We start from the raw sequence: 20,808 nt of genomic DNA, 5'->3' as shown, positions 1-20,808 counted from the left end.
TTATAGGCCATGTTTGATGCAGAGTTACCGTGTGAGACGGTGAGTAAGGTACACCTGGTTGACCTAGCAGGAAGTGAAAGAGCTGATGCCACACAGGCTACTGGCATTAGGTTGAAGGAAGGCGCCAACATCAATAGATCTCTGGTTACTCTGGGCATCGTCATTTCCACTTTAGGTAAACCAACAATCAAAGAATACGCATCAGCGTAAGGTTTCAAGCACTTTGACTTACATGGTTATGAGGTTGTTCAGTGGATGTTCTTTGTTATTTCTTTTGTCACAGCTGATCTGTCCATTGGTGGTGGAATAAAAAGGAAACAAAACTTTGTTCCATACCGAGACTCTGCGCTTACCTGGCTCCTAAAGGACAGTCTTGGTGGGAACTCCAAAACCATCATGATAGCCAGTATGTCAGAGGTCACACGTATCACTGTGGTCATAGTTCTAGGCACTATAAAGCTTCTCCAAACATGCAAAATGTTGTTACGCAACTTATTTTGCGAAACGTACATGCTGCTCGATTCCATACAACAAAAGGGAAGTTTGGGCTGTTAAGGGGTAACTCTCGCCAAAATGCAACCTAGGGAATTTTTGTTAATCTACTAGAGGCAAACTTTCGTTTAAAAGCATAATTAGAATGGAAATGCCACCTTTAAGTTTGACCGTATTTTCGTTTTAGGTTAAATGCCTTGTGAATGGGAGTGAATGGGGCACTTTTATGATAGCATCAAAAATCGCTATTTTAAAACACTAAGAAGGTTCAACACAACATGAAACTTTGCTCGAAGCATCACCAGGGGCTCTACACATGAACTCGAGCATTGAGAACATTGTTTGTGTAGAAAGAGTTTACTAAAAAGAAAGATTTTGAACAACTGTGTTTCCGTCTGCCGTCATTTTGTCAGTCAAAAATAGTCGATCTCCGTAACAGGGAGGAGAGTAAAGATGGAAAGCTCCTAAAGCTTAGTTCAATATAAATTCACAGATAATTTGTTGTTTTCTCGTTAGTGAAAATCAATATTGACCTTGTATTTGAAAAAGGATCCTCATATAAGAAACAATACTAAAATTCAGAGTCAGTTCATTCGCATTCGGAGATCGACTATTTTTGACTGTCAAAATGGCGGTGGACACAGCTATAGTGAGTTGTTCAAAATCTTTCTTTTTAGTAAACACTGTGTACACAAACAATGTTCTCAATGCTCAAGTTCATGTGTAGAGCCCCTGGTGATACTTTGAGCAACGTTTCATGTTGTATCGAGCCTCCTTAGTGTTTAAAAATAAAAAATAGTGATTTTTGATGCTATCATAAAAGTGCCCCATTCACTCCCATTCACAAGGCATTTAACCTAAAACGAAAATACGGTCAAACTTAAAAGTGGCGTTTCCATTCTAATTATGCTTTTAAACGAAAGTTTGCCTTGGGTAGATTAACAAAAAGAGCATTGGTTGCATCTAGGTTACCCTTTAAACTCACGGAAAAGGCCATTAGAAAAAGTGGCAGATTGAAATTAACATTCTATTGCAAGGAGAGTTGAGCTAATCTCGCCTTGATTATGTATTAAGGATTCATTTCCTTTATCTTTTTTGTCACTCTAGCCATCTCACCTGCTGACGTGAACTACAGCGAAACTTTGAACACTCTTCGTTATGCCAGCCGTGCCAAGAACATTTTAAACAAGCCCACTGTGAATGAGGACAGCAATGTAAAGATTATCAGAGAGCTGCAAGCTGAAATTGCCCGTCTGAAAGCGCTGCTGTCTGCGGGAAATCAGGTGATTTAAGTTCGACTTCATCCTCCTCAGACATCACAGGCTGAATTTCAATTTGTATATTATCAGTATTAAATGGTATGCCAAGATTAGCTTAAAGAAATGAAAAAATCAGAAATGAGATCTTTTCAATATCTCTGTTTCTCTTGGACTGCAACGAGATGGAGTCTCCAGCTTCTCATATCTCTCATAAGACAGAGTAGGGTCTTAGTCTCTTCTTGAGTTTTTGAATGATGGCTCAAACTTTACTCAGATTTTGACAAAAGTTAGAGATTTTAGTATGTACCTTTTGAATTTATCAACGAGCAATTGTTTTTGTGTTTATTTTTCTTTATCCTAAGCAATTTTAAGAGATCAGTTTTACCTAATTAACACATAACTAATTCTCCTGAACTATGAAAGCAACCTTTAAGCAATATCTTTTTCCTCTGGAAGGATTAGTGCCTCCCAAATCATATCACTGAAATTATAATGTCAAAATGGCTCGGACTACATACTGTTACAAAGTCTGCATGCTTTTTGGGATAATATTGCCACAGCCTTTTATGGTATGGAAAGTTGTACAGACGTTTTATGCAGTATTAAAATGTAATGCTGGCATATACACAGAAGTACCTACTTTTGTACAGCATTTGTTTTGTTTCTCAGTGGTCACATGACTTTAATACTTCAGTCTTCCTCCTTACAGATGGTGTCATTTGAGCAGCCTTTAGGGTCGAGTGTGGAGGAGAGGCTTCATCAGGATGAAGCCAGAGTAAGTGTCTCAATTTCACTGCACATCCTCAGACTACTTGAGCAGATCTTCTGGTGATTAAAAGTTGGGTAAAACCGAGCACAGCAGCTGATCACTCCTTGATTTCCCCACCGCTCATGGCTGTTTAAGTATGATGCATGCTGATTTAGGGAGATAATTAAAGCCTTCATGCTAGAGGAGGTCAGCAGCAGCATTGTTGTTTTTATTTTAATTTTATGTTATGCTGCACTTTAGTCTTCCTCTTAGGTTTGGATGTAAATATGCATGACTTACAACTGGGATTTTAGAGTGCTGTATTTATCCCAACACTCAGAATGCTGTTTTCGGTCCCATTTATTGTGATGAAAGAATGTGACAGCTGCACAATAAGCATTTTATTTTTTTCTGTATCTGTATTTTCTCTTATAGAAATAATCCAAAGTATCTCTCTTTTCTTTCTCAGGTTCAGGAGCTGACAAAACAGTGGGCTAGTCGTTGGAAAGAAATCCATAATATTCTTAGGGTTGGTAACAATTATGACTTAATACACCTTAACATTTTCCTTTCAAACATGAATTTCAGGAAATGGTGGTGAAATTAATTGTCATATCCCAGTGAGTGTCGGGGTTATCAGGATTGTTCACCCTAATTATTTTCCTAATTACTCACCTTCCTGTATTTTTTTTTTTAATGTGCATATACACCATACAAATGTAAAATATATACCTACCTACAGTCGAACAGGTGTTATAATTTGATGTTACTCAGCTCTCACAGCTTGTTTGCTTCTTACTCAGAATCCCCCGTAGTTGCAAGAGCACAGCATCAATTCTACCTCTATATCTAATTTGTTCATCCACAGTGATCTGAGAAAGATTGCAGTGAATCCAGTCTGCAGTTCTCTGCACCCTTCTGTGTAAACTGTGGCAGTCAGTGAAGTAGTCTGCTTGTGAGGAGGAAAAACAATATCACTTTAGCTCTGTGCGTCACTCTAGCGTGCTGCTAAATAGAGAGGAAGACATTGCTGTTTAGTCACCTAAATAACCTCCTACTCTGCCACACACACATAGATTTCTAATTCCTGATAGCAGAGTTTTTGTGTTTTTTTATACCTTTGTCTTTTCAACTGTGCAGTGAATATGGGTCAAATAGTCTGTAATTCCTTGGTTTATTTGACATTTAAATATTCTGCTGCTGGTTTGAGCTTGTAGCACATTTAAGAGAGGTAGTGCTCCTACAGGGATGTAGGCTTTCAATCAGGAAAATGTCATCTCTAGTTCTTAGAACTCAGTCAGGGTAGATGCACTATTTAATATGATGTGAATGACAATATAGAAGTTTAGCCTATAAAAAGAATTGGAAAAAATATCCAGGTCCAGGCACTCAGTAGGATGCAAAAGTTAAAAAAGCTTTTTAACTTTTGCATCCTACTGAGTGCCTGGACCTGGCTTTTTTTCCAATTCTTTTTTATGAACACTTAACCCTTCCATGAGCACCAGAGGATACAAGGGATACCAGCAGCGCTCCAGTTCCCCTTTGTATAGAAGTTTAGCCTATTTAATGTGTTGTATTGTGAAGTCGTATACATTGATGTCGTTCAGCTTCACCTTGAACTATGGAGTTTACCATGACTTAGGACCATAGTGTCTTATCTATCAAAAATGCCTTTATATATATTGTATATACAGTGGCAAGAATTAATTAGTTTCTTTCAAATTACTTTGATTTCTGCATTGATTCCTCCATAAAATCTGATATGATCTTTATTCAGCTCACAATTATAGCTAAACATAATCTGACTAAACTAATGACACTCAAACTTTTCATACTTTTATTTAATAAACTGAGTAATCATTCACAGTGCGGGATGGAAAAGTAGATTCTCCTTTAGCATGCATGCATATAATATTACCCTAAGCAGTTGCATAAGCAGTAATTAAACCATTTCACCTTTGTACACCTAAACAAAGCATGTGCCACTGATCTGTTTTTTCCTCTGATAAAATAGTGTTTTGATGATGATGTGATATGTGGTTTGGGAAGGTTTGATGGTTCGATCCCCATGAGAAGTTATTACCACCTTGCCCTTGAACAAAGCACTTAACCCCAGGTTGCTCCAATGGGATTGTCTTGTAATAGACTCATGGCGCTGTATATGTCAAAAGTTGTGGAAACGTAACTGGCCCTGGTTGTGTGGAAATAAACAGTTTGCTTCTTCTAAAAAATAGCACACTTAACAGCAGCTGAAAGGTTTCCCTCCGACAGGTGGCAGTGTTGCGCTTGAGAAGCGCAGTGGTTTTGCAGCGTTTTTGCCTTCGGCCGGTTGTGTTTGATGGTGCTCTGTGTAGCAGCCTGTGGTGTTGTAAATGGAGGTTTTCAGACTGTAGCAGGAGTCTGGGGTCAATTTCAGGCCACAAGCTGGAACTGTCAGAATGCCACAGCATAAGCTCATTGGTATGAGAGACTATTACCTCGGTCTTGCTCCTGCACGTAAATGTTTGTGAAAGCGGATAGGGAAATGGGGAAATAGTCCGTGATGAAGGAGGCGAGATATGCTTTCGGTTTTTCTCTCTTATTTTTTTGTCTTTTGCGTCACATCACCTCCCTCCCTGTCTCATTTACACACATACACACCCAAATCTATGAAGCGGAGAGCAAAACGAAGATGGCAGATGGTCACGCATACTCTCTGAGCTTTTAGCTGCTCATCTGCTCCAGTCCAGGCAGAAAGACATGAGCCACAAAGGGCCAAATAGCCCAGACCTCTATTTAGCTATTACTCACTTCCTGCCATGCCAGCATGCCAACTGCCTCTCTGACCGTCCTGCTTTTATCCAATCGAATTCAGTGTGCACGAGTTGGGGGTGACAGAAAGTTGAGGAAATATCCTGGCCTCGTCAAGCCACCTAACAGCATGGGGATGAGCCGTTGATGCATCAGCTGAATTTAATTGCAGATAATTACTTCAAATAGCACTTCGCCAGGGCTGTTTTCTCAAAACCCCACCATAATGAGCGTCTTCGCCTCTCAACTGCTTATTCTTCGCCACCTTTTTCAAGTGCTTTGGCATCTTTTTTGATGGGAAAGTGTTGTAGTGAGAAAGAGACAGCCCACAAAGAGAAGAACAAAGGCACAAGTCTCAAAGCTCATTTTTATTTTGGTCCGCCTCTGAGGTTGACTGAGAAACAGAAGATTTAACAATGCAACGTGGTTTTGCGAACCCCAAAAGGCAGATGGCTGTTTATGGCTGTTATTTTTTCCTTGCAATGGCAAGCGATTGCATATTAAGCATCTGTTGTCTTGTGTGAATGTCGTATTATATTAGTGGCAGACAATAAAACACAAGTAAATGAACAATACATAATATTAAAGTATCAAGATCATTTAAGATTCAAATAGAATTTTTGATAACACTTTAGGGTCCAATTCCACTATTAACTAGTTGCTTATTAGCATGCATATTACTGGGATATTGGCTGTTTATTATTACTTATAAAGCACATATTAATGCCTTATTCTGCATGACCATATTATACATCTCTTAATCCTACACAATACCTAAACTCAACAACTACCTTACTAACTATTAATAAGCAGTAATTAGGTGTTTATTGAGACAAAAGTCATAGTTAAAGCTACACTGTGTACGACTTTCTCCCATCTAGCGGAGAAATTGTATATGACTACCAACTGAATATTACTTTCTAGCCCCTCCCATTCCGAGGGCGTTTTAACTCCTACGGTGGCTGTATTATTCCAAATCTGCCGGCAGTCGCGAGTAATCTCCCCCTCGCATTCGTCACGGTGCCACTGAGTGTAAAAACGTGAAAGGCGAAGCTTGAATTTCAAGGTATGTCCCTCTTTGGCTAATGTATTTTCAAGATGGATGCGCAACATGGCTTCCGCCATTCGAGCGACTCGCTCGTATATATTCTGAATGGCAGATTCTACGCTTACGAGAATACTTGATTAGTTGGTAGAAGTAATTACACATTAATGAGCACATATAATTTTGAAAGAACAGAGTGTTTTTTGCTAAGAATCAACTTAAAAAATTACACTGTGTAGCTTTAATAGTGAGTATTAGACCCTAAACTAAAGTGTGACCAAATTTGTATATTTATATTTAAAAAAAATTAAGTAAATGTGAGTTGCTCTTGTCCAGAGGTGTTCTGATTGTTTTGAATGTGTGGTTACTAGGTTATTGACACTCTGATATTCTGGTCCCTCCCTTCTTTAGGGCAAGTGTATAAGATGTTTTTGACAACTAAGATTGTCACATGCCTCTCTCAAATAAAGTATTGTTGATGTCCTTAGCACAAGTAGGGCAGGACAAGCTATGTGCCAAAGTTTAGTACTTATGGTAAAGGGTTTGTTCAAATCCCTTTGAGAAATTGAAATAGTGATGCTTGCCCAATATGATGTAACACATTTTATAAATTTATGTTTTTAAAGTATTAGAAAATGTTGTCATATTACATGTCATTCATTTGAATCAGTTCAGTGTCGTTTTGAACATGCAAGGTGAAAAGGTTGAACCAAAAGATGGCACTGTAGCACTCTGATGTTTCTTGTTCCTCCACTTGGACTTGAAGCAATGAAATAAACAGAAGAAAGTCTACCCGTGGTTTATATTTAATTTTCAAACTATTTAGATTACTATGTCATCCAGCCACCATAAAAACTGCTTTAATGATGTTGAAGTCAACATGTGGCAGAGTGAAGGGAGGGGGTTTGTGCAGCAGATGATTAAAATGGCTTCTCTTGGTGAAGAAATATTAACAGAGATTATGCATCCCGTGCTTTGCGGTTTCTCTTCCTCAATCACTCTAATGTCTGCAGTGGCCACCCAGCGTGTGTATATGCACAGTTGGAACAATGGCCGTACATAATGGTCAAATGTATGTTCTCAGAGTGATGGACATGGAAATACGTCAATGTAATAAGGATCCTTTCTGTGAACGAAATGCCTTTTGTGGATTTGTGGGTTTGTTCATGTTATTAAGGGGACAGGATGGCCACTGACTAAGTTATATTGTAGTATGCCAAATATTTATCTAAAAAGAAACTAAAACTAAGCTTAAATTAAACACAAACATTCAGTTTAGGGGCTAACTGGATATCATATTGTATATATGTAGATTTAAAAGGGACAGTTCACCCAATATTAAAGTGTTAGTAAGTTTGAAGAAGATCTTTTGAAGAACATTGACGTCAAAACAACATTTAACCTCATTGACTTCCATTCTATGGACAAAAAAACAACAAAAACAAACCCTGAGTCATTTTTCATAGTATGTTCTGTTTTGTTCCACAGAGGAAAGAAGTAACATTGACAGAATATTCATTGTTTGATGAACTGTCCTTTAAGTTGATTGTGTCTCATGGGAATCCAACTACAAAAAATACAAGTCCAGTTTACACCATATAACTAACTCTGTGTTGTATTTACACAATGACTTTAATCTCCTAAAGCTCTCAGTCAATCAAATTGTTGTTCATGTTGATAGTGACCCTGACCAGGGAGTGCTAAGCAGAAAGGAAAGCTGGCGGTCTGTCTCTAGTGAGTGCAAGACCTCTGAACACATGCCAAAAGTTGATGAAGTGTTTCAGAGCATGTTGCCTTATAGTACATGAAATCAATAGAAAAGCTGGCCGAAACGAGAACTCCTTTGCTTCAGGGTTATAGTATTATAGTTATTAGAACTAAAACAATAGATAAAAAACATTTTTGTTACTGAAGTAAGTAGCTGAAAAAAAAAAAAAAAAAAAAAAAACTTAAACAGCAGTAAGTAATCTTACCTTGATGTACTAAAACTGAAAAAAGCTAATAAATGGCAAAAACATTAAACAAAATTACTATAACTTCAACAAAAATAAAAACTGATTTAAAAAAAAAAAGTGTATCTCAATACTAGTGCAAATCAGGGGTATATAACAAGTTAATTCAAGAAGCCCAGACCATTGAGGCTCATTGCGAGAAAATGCTACGGTCCTTAATTAAGATATTTTGATTAGTCACATATGGCGGGATTAATCTCAGAGCATCCAGTGATCTAATTAATATGGCCGTGTTGTAATTCTTTTCTTCGCTGTTCGGTTGGGGTTCCAGTTGCTAGCTTGCTAACAGCACATGGTGTGGTCTCAGTGGGTGTGATGAACGGAATGAACAGGATGCTAACAGACATGCAAACAAGTGATGTGTGTCCACAAGATGGATACTTGTCTCTATGTGACAAACGAACAGCAAGGACACAAGATGTGCAAGCAGTCTGGACCTCTGAATGTGTTTAATGAACTAACTAAAGCTATTCCACTTGTCTTTTGATGAGCGTAATTGCTTCTTGAAGACATTTGATGAATAAAAAGGCATCACATTTCACATTTTTAATCAAACTTTTATCCCTTCGAAATGAACTATTAAGAGTTATTTGAGAATAAAAGGCCAGCTGTTAATATCCCTTACTTAGCCAGAGACTTTCTTCAGAAAGGTCACCACTAAGAATAGTTTTACATCAGCTTATATGTTGCAGCTTGGACAGAGAGTTGATCTATCAGTATAGATGGATAGACTATCTATTCATCTTGAGATTTTATATGTTGTAATAGATGGTAGTTTTATTTGAGCTCATAAAATCTCTTTTCTGACTCCTATTTCAGTGTTCACTCTCTTTCAGCAAGCTCAGGGTTAACTCAGTTGATGTGAGTTGATTCGCTACTTCGCAGGAGTAAATTGATGCTTTTAGAGAGTGACGGCAATTCTCTGGCTCTGGAACGTAAACAGAATCTTAATTCGCTTTTTGAGGCAGATTTGGAATGCAAAGTTATGCAGCTGCGCCTTGTAGATTGGTTACAGGGGTGGGAGGGGACAGCGGTTAATAAGGAGATGTGGTTGAATAGTGGACTCTCAGAGAGAAAGAAAGTGAGTGTGAGGGGAGAGTGTGTGACGGAGGGAATTTTCTTCTGTCCAGTGGCTGTCCCAGTCTTCGGCAGCTGGCGAGGTGATGTGCCCTCGTCGCATTTGTTAATTTAGGAGTGCTCATACAGAACTGAAGGGAATAGGAGGATTGATGACAGATATAGCAGCCTAACCGGGGCAGTTTATCTTCCAGTCGATTGTGCCATTTGTTTTCATTTCGGGAAAAAAGATGCATCAAGTCCCTGGAGCCACACACACACACACAATAACACAAGAATAACACAAGCACTTATTCTCATCTTGGCTCTGAAAGAGTATTTATTTATATATTAACTTAAATGTCTTTCTGTCCTCCTCCCACCCTTCCTATTTCTCTGAATTATTTTTTTTTCCTCTCGCTTCTTTATCACTTTCAGTGTTTATTAAAATCCACCCTTAATTATCCATAACAACCTTTTAATTGCAGTGTTGTGATTGCAACACATTCTTTTTTTTCAGCCTTGGATAGGTGTGAAATACCTTCAGATAATAAAATGGGATGGACAGGAACAACAAATGGTGGTAATTAAATGTTCCTTTAATGAGTTCTGCGAATGTCCACCTGATAAAATGAATATATAATGTAGTATTTCTTCAGTGGATGTCACATCAGTCTGAGAACCATATCAAGCCGTGAAAAGAAAAAGGAACATAAGCTTTCATTGGTGAATCCAACATGGACATCAGTATATATTAGTATCTCAGTCTATGTGGCAAGGTAAGGCAAGTGTCAATATGAATATTGCTCATATTCAGGGTAGTCAATGATTTGAACAGACTGCTAATGCTGAGTATTAAACTTCAGCTCATAACCCGTCTCGTTTGTGATGCATACATAAATGATACACCAGATCATGTGGCTTGTTGAACAGAGTTGTGTTGTTACTTTTCTAAGTGAACAGATTATAAAACAGGTGGGAAAATCTCAGATTTGAAGAAGGGATCTGAGTCATATTTAGGGACCACAATATCATAAAGATTTGTGAAAAGTCTTGGCTACTATCTAAATTCAACCCAGAACATCAATCGCAACAACTTAGCTACCTTCTAAAACTTATTTCGTAGCAACTGCATGGTAATGCACCTCAGTATCCTAGCATCATGACAGCTAGTTTTGCATGGGTTAGCATTATTCATGCAAGTTATTCATTGTTATTGTCCTTGTGTGTAGACCTTATACACCAGAGAAACAAGTGCGCAGCCATATTTAGAATTTTGTGTTTAAATGTCTGTTTTTGCGGTAGCTCAGTATTTTTCTATGACATCGCTGTTGAAGAGTAATTAGCTGGTGAAGTGGATTTACTTATTGTAGTTAACAAAAGTTATCATGGGCATTGTAATGTTTGAAGCGGATGTCATAATAATGTCAGTAGACTGTAGTGTTGTCACGATACTGGAATTTCTAGCTTCAATACGATACCTTGAAAAATATCGATATTCGATACCATTTTCGATACCGCGTGGAAAACTACCATATATACTGCCATACAGATAATTTGTTATCTCATAATTTTTTGATAATTTATCATTTAAGTAACTTAAATTTTGTTGTGATAGCGTACATTTTTTGTTGTAAAAAGCTTTATTTGAATCATTGAACTACATATACAAAAAAAAAAAGACAAGTAAACAGTCGGTAATAAAATAAGAACAAATAAACAACAGGGTCTAACAGTATATTCAGGTAGAATACTACAGAAATCAAATGTAAAATAACACTGGAGAGTTTTCATTGTAAAAAATGCTTACAATTAAAGTTATAAAATGTTACCTTCATGTTGTGGAAATACAAACCGGAAGACCGAACACAATGAGCACAGTGCTGAAAAGGGGCGGGGCTACATTTAAGATCTATACTGCCCTATATCATTTTACCAAAACATACCACCTCCTGCTTTTTCCTGCCCTCTCTCTCTCTGTCGTTTTTATAGTCGGTGCACCATTTTGCAGTTCTTATCCTCTCTTGATCTCTCAACCCATATATTTTAAGAGCTCCTTTTAATCTTCACCCAGTGCATCTGCCTTGTTTTCAGACCACATTGCCTCAAATTGAAGTCTTGGGCACCAAAACCACCTTTAATTTGCCAAGAGAGTGAAATAAATTAGAGGTTTTATGATCTCAGCCAGATCTCATTTGCTGCAGAAGTTTAGAGTGCATGTAATTGTACACACAACATGTTTTAAAAAGTTCTCGTAGGCAGAAGGTACCCTGCTCCAAGGCTATCTCTCTCTCTCTCTCTCTCTCTCTCTCTCTCTCTCTCTCTCTCTCTCTCTCTCTCTCTCTCTCTCTCTCTCTCTCTCTCTCAATCTAATGAAGTCTTGGAAGAATTCATTTAATTAAGTGTGGAGAGAAGACCCTCCACACAATCGATGCTTCTCCCTCTTCGTTAGGAGAAAAGGATTTCGCTCCATTCGCTGCTGTCAATGAGGTGGAAATAGACGCATTGCTCTCTAGCCTGAAGAGGCAGAGAATGAGAGGAATGGAAGATGAGGGGGAAGAAGGCCACATTTGTTAAGAGAAAAAAAAAAAAACGGTGCTGGTAAGGTTATTGTCATGCAGGGTGGTTGTGTAAACACAAGAAGAAGAAGATGAATGCAATAAGGTAATATTTAATAAATCCTACGGGTATTTCGAACAGGAACAGAGCAACATACAACACTTCCACAATAGATGACACCTGACACCGAACTGAAACAGAACTGAACATATATACAGGTGATAATTATGGTGATTGATGATTGCATAGCTGAACATTAGTGTCCGTGAAAACAAATGAGTGACGAAGGCAGACGATGACGAGTCCAAACTAACGTGATTGTGACAGTTATTTGATCGTTTCAAGGTGTCTAATAGGAACAATTTCAATTCTGACATTGTTTTTGAGAGAAATGGTGCTTTTCCTTGAAAAGTAAAGTTATCAGTTTGAAGATTGCTTGCATAAACTAAATTCATTTGAGTGTTGTTTCCATTGATATTTTGTGCCCAGATGAATCTTAAGACTTAAATTTTATGTTAAGATGATGTAAAACTTACAATTTTTATCAAGTTGGAATGGTTATTTATCAGTGTAAATTTATTAAGTGCCACGGTTTAAGTTTTTCTCAAGTTTAGAGGAAATACCACCTTACATGTCCAATATTCTGATCAGAGAGTGATATTTAAGTAGAGTAAAGTTTGAAACAATATGACTGAGTTAAATCACTTGCACACACACACACAGGCAGAAGTTTAAAAGCAGTTCATTTTGTGCAATACAGAGTTCCTCAGAGAATGAAACACATTTGTGTCCTCAGGTCAGTGAGCACAGTGAACCAAAGCACATTAACTTTCATTCTGAAGAGAGAACCTTTGGTGCTCCAGTCTCCAAATCTCTGAATTAATACCAACACTCTGCCCAAGTCCATGACTCCTTTCAAGACGTCCTCTGGCCCTCTCCTATTTTAAATGCGTCCTCACGGACAGATTGGTATGCAAGTGTTTTTCTTTTTGTTGTGCTGCTTCAGTATGCGCAGGGCATCCGAAGGTCTTTTCTCATTGTTCAGTCAGGTGGGTTGTTGTCATTATTTCTTTTCTCGTATTGGAAACAGACGCGTGTTCCCCGGTGAAAGCACACATTATTCAAAGCAGAGTACTTATTTGATGAGGCATGACACTTTCTACCATTTTAGTGATGTTTGCATACAATGTGGATGGCATAGAAATGTTTCAAAGTAAGATAGACCATGAGAAAATATAGGAATACACAAAATATTTTTTTTGAAGTTATACAATAACTTGAAGTGTATACATTCCTAAAATACACTATAATACATGAATCACGTCCAACCAATTACACCTCTTTTCCTTAAAAGCTGAATTGTTTGGTATCCCTGCAAAAAAAAAAAAAAAAAAAGCATAGGATGTTCTTGGATGCTGACATGCTGGTCACAAGGTTATTGGTCACAAGGCTGGCCAGCAAGACTTCCTAGTGGACTGATTTTACCCAGTTAATGACTTCAACCAACTAGACCCGAACCAAACTAGCACTAACCAGAAAAAAAAAAAAAAAAAACAGAGCGGAAATTCATACTACTCCTCTAAGCTTCAACAAGGGTTTTTACGAATGTAGTATGTCTAGGATTTGCATCCTGAAAATGAACATTGCTAAATCCTGCATGCCGAATTTATTTAATATGTGCCTCGCCAATGTGATAATCGCTCCCTTGGAACCAACATTTTCAAAGTAGCTGATGCATTAATCTTTATAGACTATCTGCATACACCATCATGGATGTCACTTGGCCTTTGAAGAATATGTGTGCTTTGATGGCACTCATGAACATGGAAGTGCCTCCCATCCCTGTGAAGAATGAAATAAGAGGAGTAGCATGGACACGTGCTACCATATTTAAGAAAAAAAGACGCCCCGCACAGCAGAATAATTTTTCTGCTTCTCATTACCGTTCTGTGAAGGGCTGTTCAAATGCCATTAAATACATATTTATATGTGTCCCCCTCTCTCCAATCCAACTCCAATGGATTTTTCCTGGGAATATTGATTTAACTGTGACTTTTAAAGCTTATGACAGGGAATGTTGGTGTTGGACTGTAATGATTTTTAATTAAAACATCAACGCTGTGTTATATCACAGTATTAATCATAAGCCATGCATAGAATAGTGACAATGTCAACATTTTTCACATGGATCTATGAATTCCTCGTCTTTAGTGGGCAAGGCCTGCATTCAAATCATATTTTGTAGCCAGATATGTCAAAAAGATGGTCTTTTATTTATTCTGTATAGCATTATTTTTAATCTAATATGCATTTTTCTATCGGCTTACTGGATTGTTGTTCCTAAGGATGCACCCCCCAAGTCTTTATACATTAGTAGTGTCACTCCTCAAATGCCAAGCGTCTTTTAGTAGTCTTATTTTCTGAACACGTAATGTATTGGTTGTTGTAATGTGTCCCTTTTTTTAACAGGGTTCAACAACATGTCTCTGAGATGGGGTTTGGTTGAATTTCCTTTTACAAACTTTGAGAGTTTGAGATGGACCCATAGTGATCTAAAAGATTTATGGTGTTTTCTTCTCATTTTCACATCGCTCCCTCTCTCCCAGCATCCCCATTCCCCCAACCTTTCGACATATAGCCAAAGCCAGATATTATTCTGCTTGGCCTTGGGGCATGAAGACAAAGTCATAAACAACACACACACTGTTTCCTCTGCTCGGATGCTTTACAATTAAATGTCTGTCATTTCAGATTTATGCATTGGTCCTGCTTCTTTAAACATATTTTAGAGGTTTTTGTTTTTTTTTCTCTGATGGTTTAGCTCATCATCTTTCTTGCCAACCCCCATCCATCTCATCTCTTTTTCTCTGTTTTCTTTTATGATTCTTATCTAGGAAGATACAGTAGCTCTCAGAAAAGAGGGTATTGGTGTAGTTCTTGATTCCCAAATGCCCTATTTAATCTGCATTGATGAAGATCTACTCAGCACAGGGGTTGTTCTCTATCATTTAAAGGTAGGCAGCACCTCTTCATAACGTAGAGCCAACATGTACTGTACAGTTGAACTCTTCTCCCATTGACGTGATGTTGCTTGTCAGTTTTGCCCAAGTGACATTTTTTTGTCAAAAACTAGAGTATTGGTTGAATCGATATTTGCTGTTATGGGGTTTCTAAACATCCCCCTGTTCTGTGGTTTAGGAAGGTAAAACTTCAGCTGGGACTGGAGGAACCGAGCCAGAGCAGGATATAGGTTTGTATTCTGTCCGCATCGATTTTGTTCCTGACAGGAAGCTGTCGGCAATGTCAGACCCTTTTTCATTTTGAGCTTTCTCTGTTTTGCAGTTCTCCACGGTGAAGCTCTTCAGAGGGAACACTGTGTGTTTGAGAACCAGAGAGGAGCGGTCACACTCGTGCCGTTACCAGGAGCCAGATGTGCAATCAATGGGGTGGAGGTGACCCAGCCATACCTTCTGACCCAGGGTAATAAACTGTTAAGTCTCATTTTTGTAGGATCTGTGACAAACCATTGCAGTTCATTATTCATTTTTAAATGCTTAACTTTTTACTAGTTAAAAGGGTGTTGTTAAAAGAAGTCTCTTATGCTCACAAACATTTATTTGAACAAAATATACCGTAAAACTGTAATATTGTGAAATATTATTACAATTTTAAATAACTGTTTTTTTGTTGTTGTTTTTTTAACTATATTTTAAAATTTAATTTATTCCTATGGTGCAAAGCTGAATTTTCAACAGTCATTACACCAGTGTTTAGAGTCACATGATCCTTCAGAAATAATTTTTAATATGCTGATTTGTTGTTCAATAAACATTTCTTAGTCAAGTCACCTTAATTTATATACAATACAAATTGTTTCAAATCAGCTTTTCAGTTATAACTATTTCAGTTATTTCGGCTGTTGTTCAGCTGAAGTCAGTACAGTGTTGATTCGGTTCCATTGTAAAGATCATCAATTATTAAATTAGTTCATTTCATATATAAAGCAGTTCTGCAAAAAATTATGTCATTGTCCAGCTCAGTTCAGTTCTCATACAACAGCATTAGTTCAGTCAGATCAATAATATTGTTGAATATTAAGCGTCCCCATCTAAGTAAGCCAGAGGTGACAGTGGCAACTGTTATTATTATCAATGTTCAAAACAGTTGTGCTGCTTAATATTTTGTGGAAACTATAATAAATAAAAAAAGGGATTCTTTGATGAATAAAAAGTAAAAAAAAAACTGCATTTATTTTATATATTTAAAAAAATAAAAGTAACAATGTACATAACAGTATGAGTTTTTACTGTCACTTATGATAATTTTAATGCATTCTTGTTGAAATTTTTATATAACAATAAGTGCTTCTGCCAAGTAATACAGTAGTATACCCTGGCTGTAGGCTGTTTATGTACACCATATGAGTCAAAGACACAACACAGTGGCTTATTAATATAAAATTCAGTACATGCAGTATATGGGTACAGATTTGTAAACATTTGTAAACAGATTTGTAGCTATTTACAGCAGCTTTGAATTGGAGTCATCCAATCAGATTTGTTGTCATACCTTAACTGTACAAGCAAACAAATTTTGAAACAAATATAGAAAATATGATTCATGTCAAACTCTGGTTTTAACTGGAATTCAAAGAAGCTCTTTGAGTATGTCTGCGTCTTGCCACTTCAGATCTCCTCTCTACATTCCTAGGCCCATGGAGTGCAACAGTCCCGCCCTACTGCTTCTATCCTTGTACATGTCCACCAGCGTGACTCTCATCTCAGAGTGAGACTCGTGGCACTTCCAGAACAGCCTAACATGACTGAGGTTAAGACTCTGGCGGACAAAGCACCCGACCCGCAGTTAATTGGCTGATGAAACAGATAGAGTGCAGAGGGGTTTTGAAGTGCATGTGTGGGATTAACCTTTCAAAGAGGGTAAAACCTCCAGAATTCAGACAAAACAGGCTAGATCTATTCTGGGTGTAAGATTAAAAAAAAAAAAAGAGAGAGAGAGAGAGAGAGAAGCCAACTAAAAAGGAGGAGACTCACAAGAGAGTGGGAAAACCATGCTGGTCTCCTTTTCACAAATTTCAATTTGCCAATGTTCCCCTCTTTAGACACGGTGGCATCTGAAGCCATTTCCTTTGAACAAATGATAGTAATTTCCACAGCAACCATGGCCCAAATCCATCTGATGCAGGCTTTTCAAGGGCTTTGTCACCCCTTGGATGTCATTAATAGTGGCAAGATTAGTTTTTTTCACTCCAGAAAAAGGGAGGAGAGGAGGAGAGAAAGAGAGAAATGGGCATCTGCTCGGAAACCCATCGTTCTCACAATCCCCAGAGAAAGTTGTGTTTCAGTAATGTTATGCATAAAGTGTTTACTAGAAAAGGAAAGAGACAGGTTGGCCACATGTTCAGGATTGTCTATTTTCCCGTCTATCTGTCATCATTTGTTTTTGCCAGATTGCTTATATTTAGTTTTTATTGTAAATGTATACAGTTATTTACCATATAAGAGTATTGTTGGGTAAACTGTGTCGGTATATTGTTTAACAGATATTGCTTATTGCTGCATTTTTCACTATTAATGTTTATATTTCTGTTTGTCAGGTGTGAACATACAACTTGGAAAGGCCACCATGTTCCATTTCAATCATCCTCAAGAAGCAGCCCAACTCCGGGAGAAACGCAAGGTGGGGGAAAAATCATTCTCTTTTGAAGTTATTTGTGGTAAATTCTGTATTTAAAACGCTGCTGGATAAAGGTTGAGCACAATTACCAACTTATGTTAAAAAATGCAAGTCATCAGAAACTGCTCTCAGTTGTAATTGCTATGCCAGTTGGCTGTGTGCTTCTCCATGCAAGGTAGAACAGGAGCTTTCTTCTTCAAAGAGGCACATATACACTTCCCTCAAGCTAAAATTATGAATCCCTCTTGGTATGTTTGCAAAGTACCAGTTCTCTTTTTTTCTTTTTATCTTTTACACCTTTTTTCTTCATTTCCTCAGAGAGGTAAAGTAATTGTGCACCTCAGTGTCTTCTGATAAGAGCCACACGTCTCTGTCGATGGTTTGCGAGTATGCACCTTCCCTTCCTCTGTCTTACTTTCTCCTCAGCCTCTGACACTCTCTCTAACTTTCCCTCCCTCTCTCTGTCTCTCACTGCTGTGACAGGTAATTAAATATTTCCTGACTGTTAAGTCTCTCATTGTAAAGTTAGACAGCAGCTGTTTCCTCTTCTGTGCACGGAGATTACAGCGCCTTCTCTCTGCGTGAACTATTCTTACGCTCACAAACAACTGTTAACTTGCCTCGCGGAGCTCTCAGTGGCACCATTCAGTCATTTTTGTTGTGCGAAACTTAGTTTTTACTCAAACTGCTCATTTCCATATTACACAATGGCACATAATAGTTTGAAGATTGCTTGCATAAACTAAATTCATCTGAGTGTTGTTTCCATTGATATTTTGTGCCCAGATGAATCTTATGACTTAAATTTTATGTTAAGATGATGTAAAACGTACAATTTTTATCAAGTTGGAATGGTTATTTATCAGTGTAAATTATTAAGTGCCACGGTTTAAGTTTTTCTCAATTTTAGAGGAAATACCACCTTACATGTCCAATATTCTGATCAGAGAGTGATATTTAGTGATATTTAAGACAATTGATTTTAAATGCAGCTTACTATCTATCTATCTACATACATATATATATATATATATATATATATATATATATGTATATGTATGTATGTATATATGTATATATGTATATATATATATATATATATATATATATATATATATATATATATATTAATCTTTTGAAAACAAAGTTGCACAATTAATGTACATAAGGTGTTTCTTATATTAGACCGATTCAGATGTCTAAACTTAATCATTCGTCATTTCTGAACCAGTATGACTTTCTATCTTGAGTAAAACCCAAAGGTAGTTTATTTGTAGCATGCTTCAGATGTTCTTATCCATACAGTGAAAGTGAACCATAACCACAGAATGATTTTCAAGGAAAGATTTTAGTGAATGTCTTCATGCATGGCTTCTGTTTTGCCCCGGTCACCTTCCATTTTCATTGTATGGAAAAGAGCAGCTCAGTCATTCTGCTAAACATCTCCTTTTGTGTTCTATGGCAGAAAGAAAGTCGTACAGGTTTGGAACAACATGACGGTGAATAACTGATGACAAAAAATTTATTTTTGTGTGATCTGTCTCTTTAAACTTTCATTCGAACAAAGACAGTTTGCAATAAAAGGTGTTTTATTTCCATGCTCATTGAGGCACATTGCAATCATGTTTACTAGTCTTCTTGCATTCTGCTCTCTCATTTCGATCTGAATGATGGTGATTTGTAGTGTTTTCTAATAGCATGTTTGCTTTAATTAGTGTGCTGTAATTGCGGTGTGTTAGAAACAGCTGTCTTTCTGTTGTGAGAGTGGTTTTTACCACAGTGCTGTGTGTCTATGGATGCTCAACCATCCATTTGTGTGTGTGTGTGTGTGTGTGTGTGTGTGTGTGTGTTCTCCCCAGTCTGGGCTCTTCATGTCGAGTGACTCCACTGCGTTCTCCGTGGACACTTTCAGTCATTTCAGGTGAGTACACCTGCTGTGAGACAGACTGTGCAGTATCCCCATCCATCCTCTGATTCATTATGTTATATAACGTTTAGTCAGCACTGTAGCTTTATCTTCTTCCACAAGACATTTCGCACACCACTAATCCTGGAAAAATTAACTTTTATTGCTTCACTTATTACTTTTTTTATACCTAAACGTGGACTAGATGGATATAAATTGTCATATTTAGGACACTTACTTTCTTCTAGGATGAGATTTGAGACCTGTTCACATCTAACAACATGGAAGTATAAAATATTTCGAAAGAATTTGCAACTTCACATGGAGTTTGATGCTGAATTTTGTCTTTCTCTGAAGATGTGAATTGTTCATCATTCAACCAAAATAATTGACCTAGCCTCTGATGGGAAAAAATAGCAAAATCCTCTGTTTTGTTCAAGTTTTTCAGTTAATATTTGTCCTGGGACTGTACATTTAAGTGTCAGTTCAGGTTTGTGTGAAAAAAACAAACTTAAAAGTAAACACTTTTGTCACTCTTTTTAGTTTAAACTGATCTTTTCTATATCCCTAGCTAAACTTTTCAGTTCTGTTTTCAGGGTTTGAGTTGAATTTGAATTCAAATTCATTTGAATTCATTCCACATATTTGACTAATTTCTTTTTTTTAGCTCTTACTTGCAGTGGGTTGCTAATACAGTGCTATATCAGATATGTACAATAATAATTGTAGAAAAAAATTACATTACGATGTCCAGAAATCAGTTTCAATAGTACATTGAGAACTCATGTTTAATGTGATAGTTTCATTCTTACATCTACTATATCTATAATGCAATATATTGTTAGTCCCGAGATTCTTCGAGAATTATTTCTTCTTAAATACATAGATCCAATACATAAATACAGGTTTCCCTAGTGGTGGTAGAACTTTTCTAAAGCGCCCTCGTATTGCTTTTTTTCCTCATTAAAATCAAAAGATGTTCATCAGTGATTGTATATCAAGAGCAGGGACACATTTGTGTGCATTTTGTGATTTCCCCGGAAAGAATAGAGTCTCCACAACGGCATTAAGCGAAGATTGACGCGCTCGCCTGTGTGAAGACTGAGCACGAGCCAAAAGAGAACGTTCCGCCACTGATAACAGCTGCGAAGAAACCTCAGCATAATTTCAAAAACAACACATTACAGCTCCAGATCGCCTCTTATTTAACACAAATGAATGTCAACTGGATTATTTATTTGAATTGG

The 20,808-nt window shown here is 37.3% G+C and overlaps 1 protein-coding gene across 1 annotated transcript in view; it reads left to right on the top strand.

Moving 5' to 3' along the window:
* The window catches only part of kif16bb (kinesin family member 16Bb), a 36,777-nt gene that overhangs the window by 6,671 nt on the left and 9,298 nt on the right, over nt 1-20,808 (top strand). Inside the window, exons 8-17 of the mRNA XM_084092337.1 lie at nt 7-175; nt 284-406; nt 1,600-1,775; nt 2,461-2,526; nt 2,969-3,028; nt 14,856-14,975; nt 15,160-15,211; nt 15,304-15,441; nt 17,576-17,658; nt 19,515-19,576. Coding sequence (XP_083948463.1) covers nt 7-175; nt 284-406; nt 1,600-1,775; nt 2,461-2,526; nt 2,969-3,028; nt 14,856-14,975; nt 15,160-15,211; nt 15,304-15,441; nt 17,576-17,658; nt 19,515-19,576 — 1,049 coding nt within the window. The remainder of the gene's footprint in view (nt 1-6; nt 176-283; nt 407-1,599; nt 1,776-2,460; nt 2,527-2,968; nt 3,029-14,855; nt 14,976-15,159; nt 15,212-15,303; nt 15,442-17,575; nt 17,659-19,514; nt 19,577-20,808) is intronic.

Source organism: Abramis brama, assembly GCF_963993115.1.
Source record: "Abramis brama genome assembly, chromosome: 19".
In the NCBI taxonomy this organism is placed as follows: Eukaryota; Metazoa; Chordata; class Actinopteri; order Cypriniformes; family Leuciscidae; genus Abramis; species Abramis brama.
Note: the sequence above shows the minus strand (reverse complement) of the source record. Positions and strands in the feature narration are given on the sequence as shown.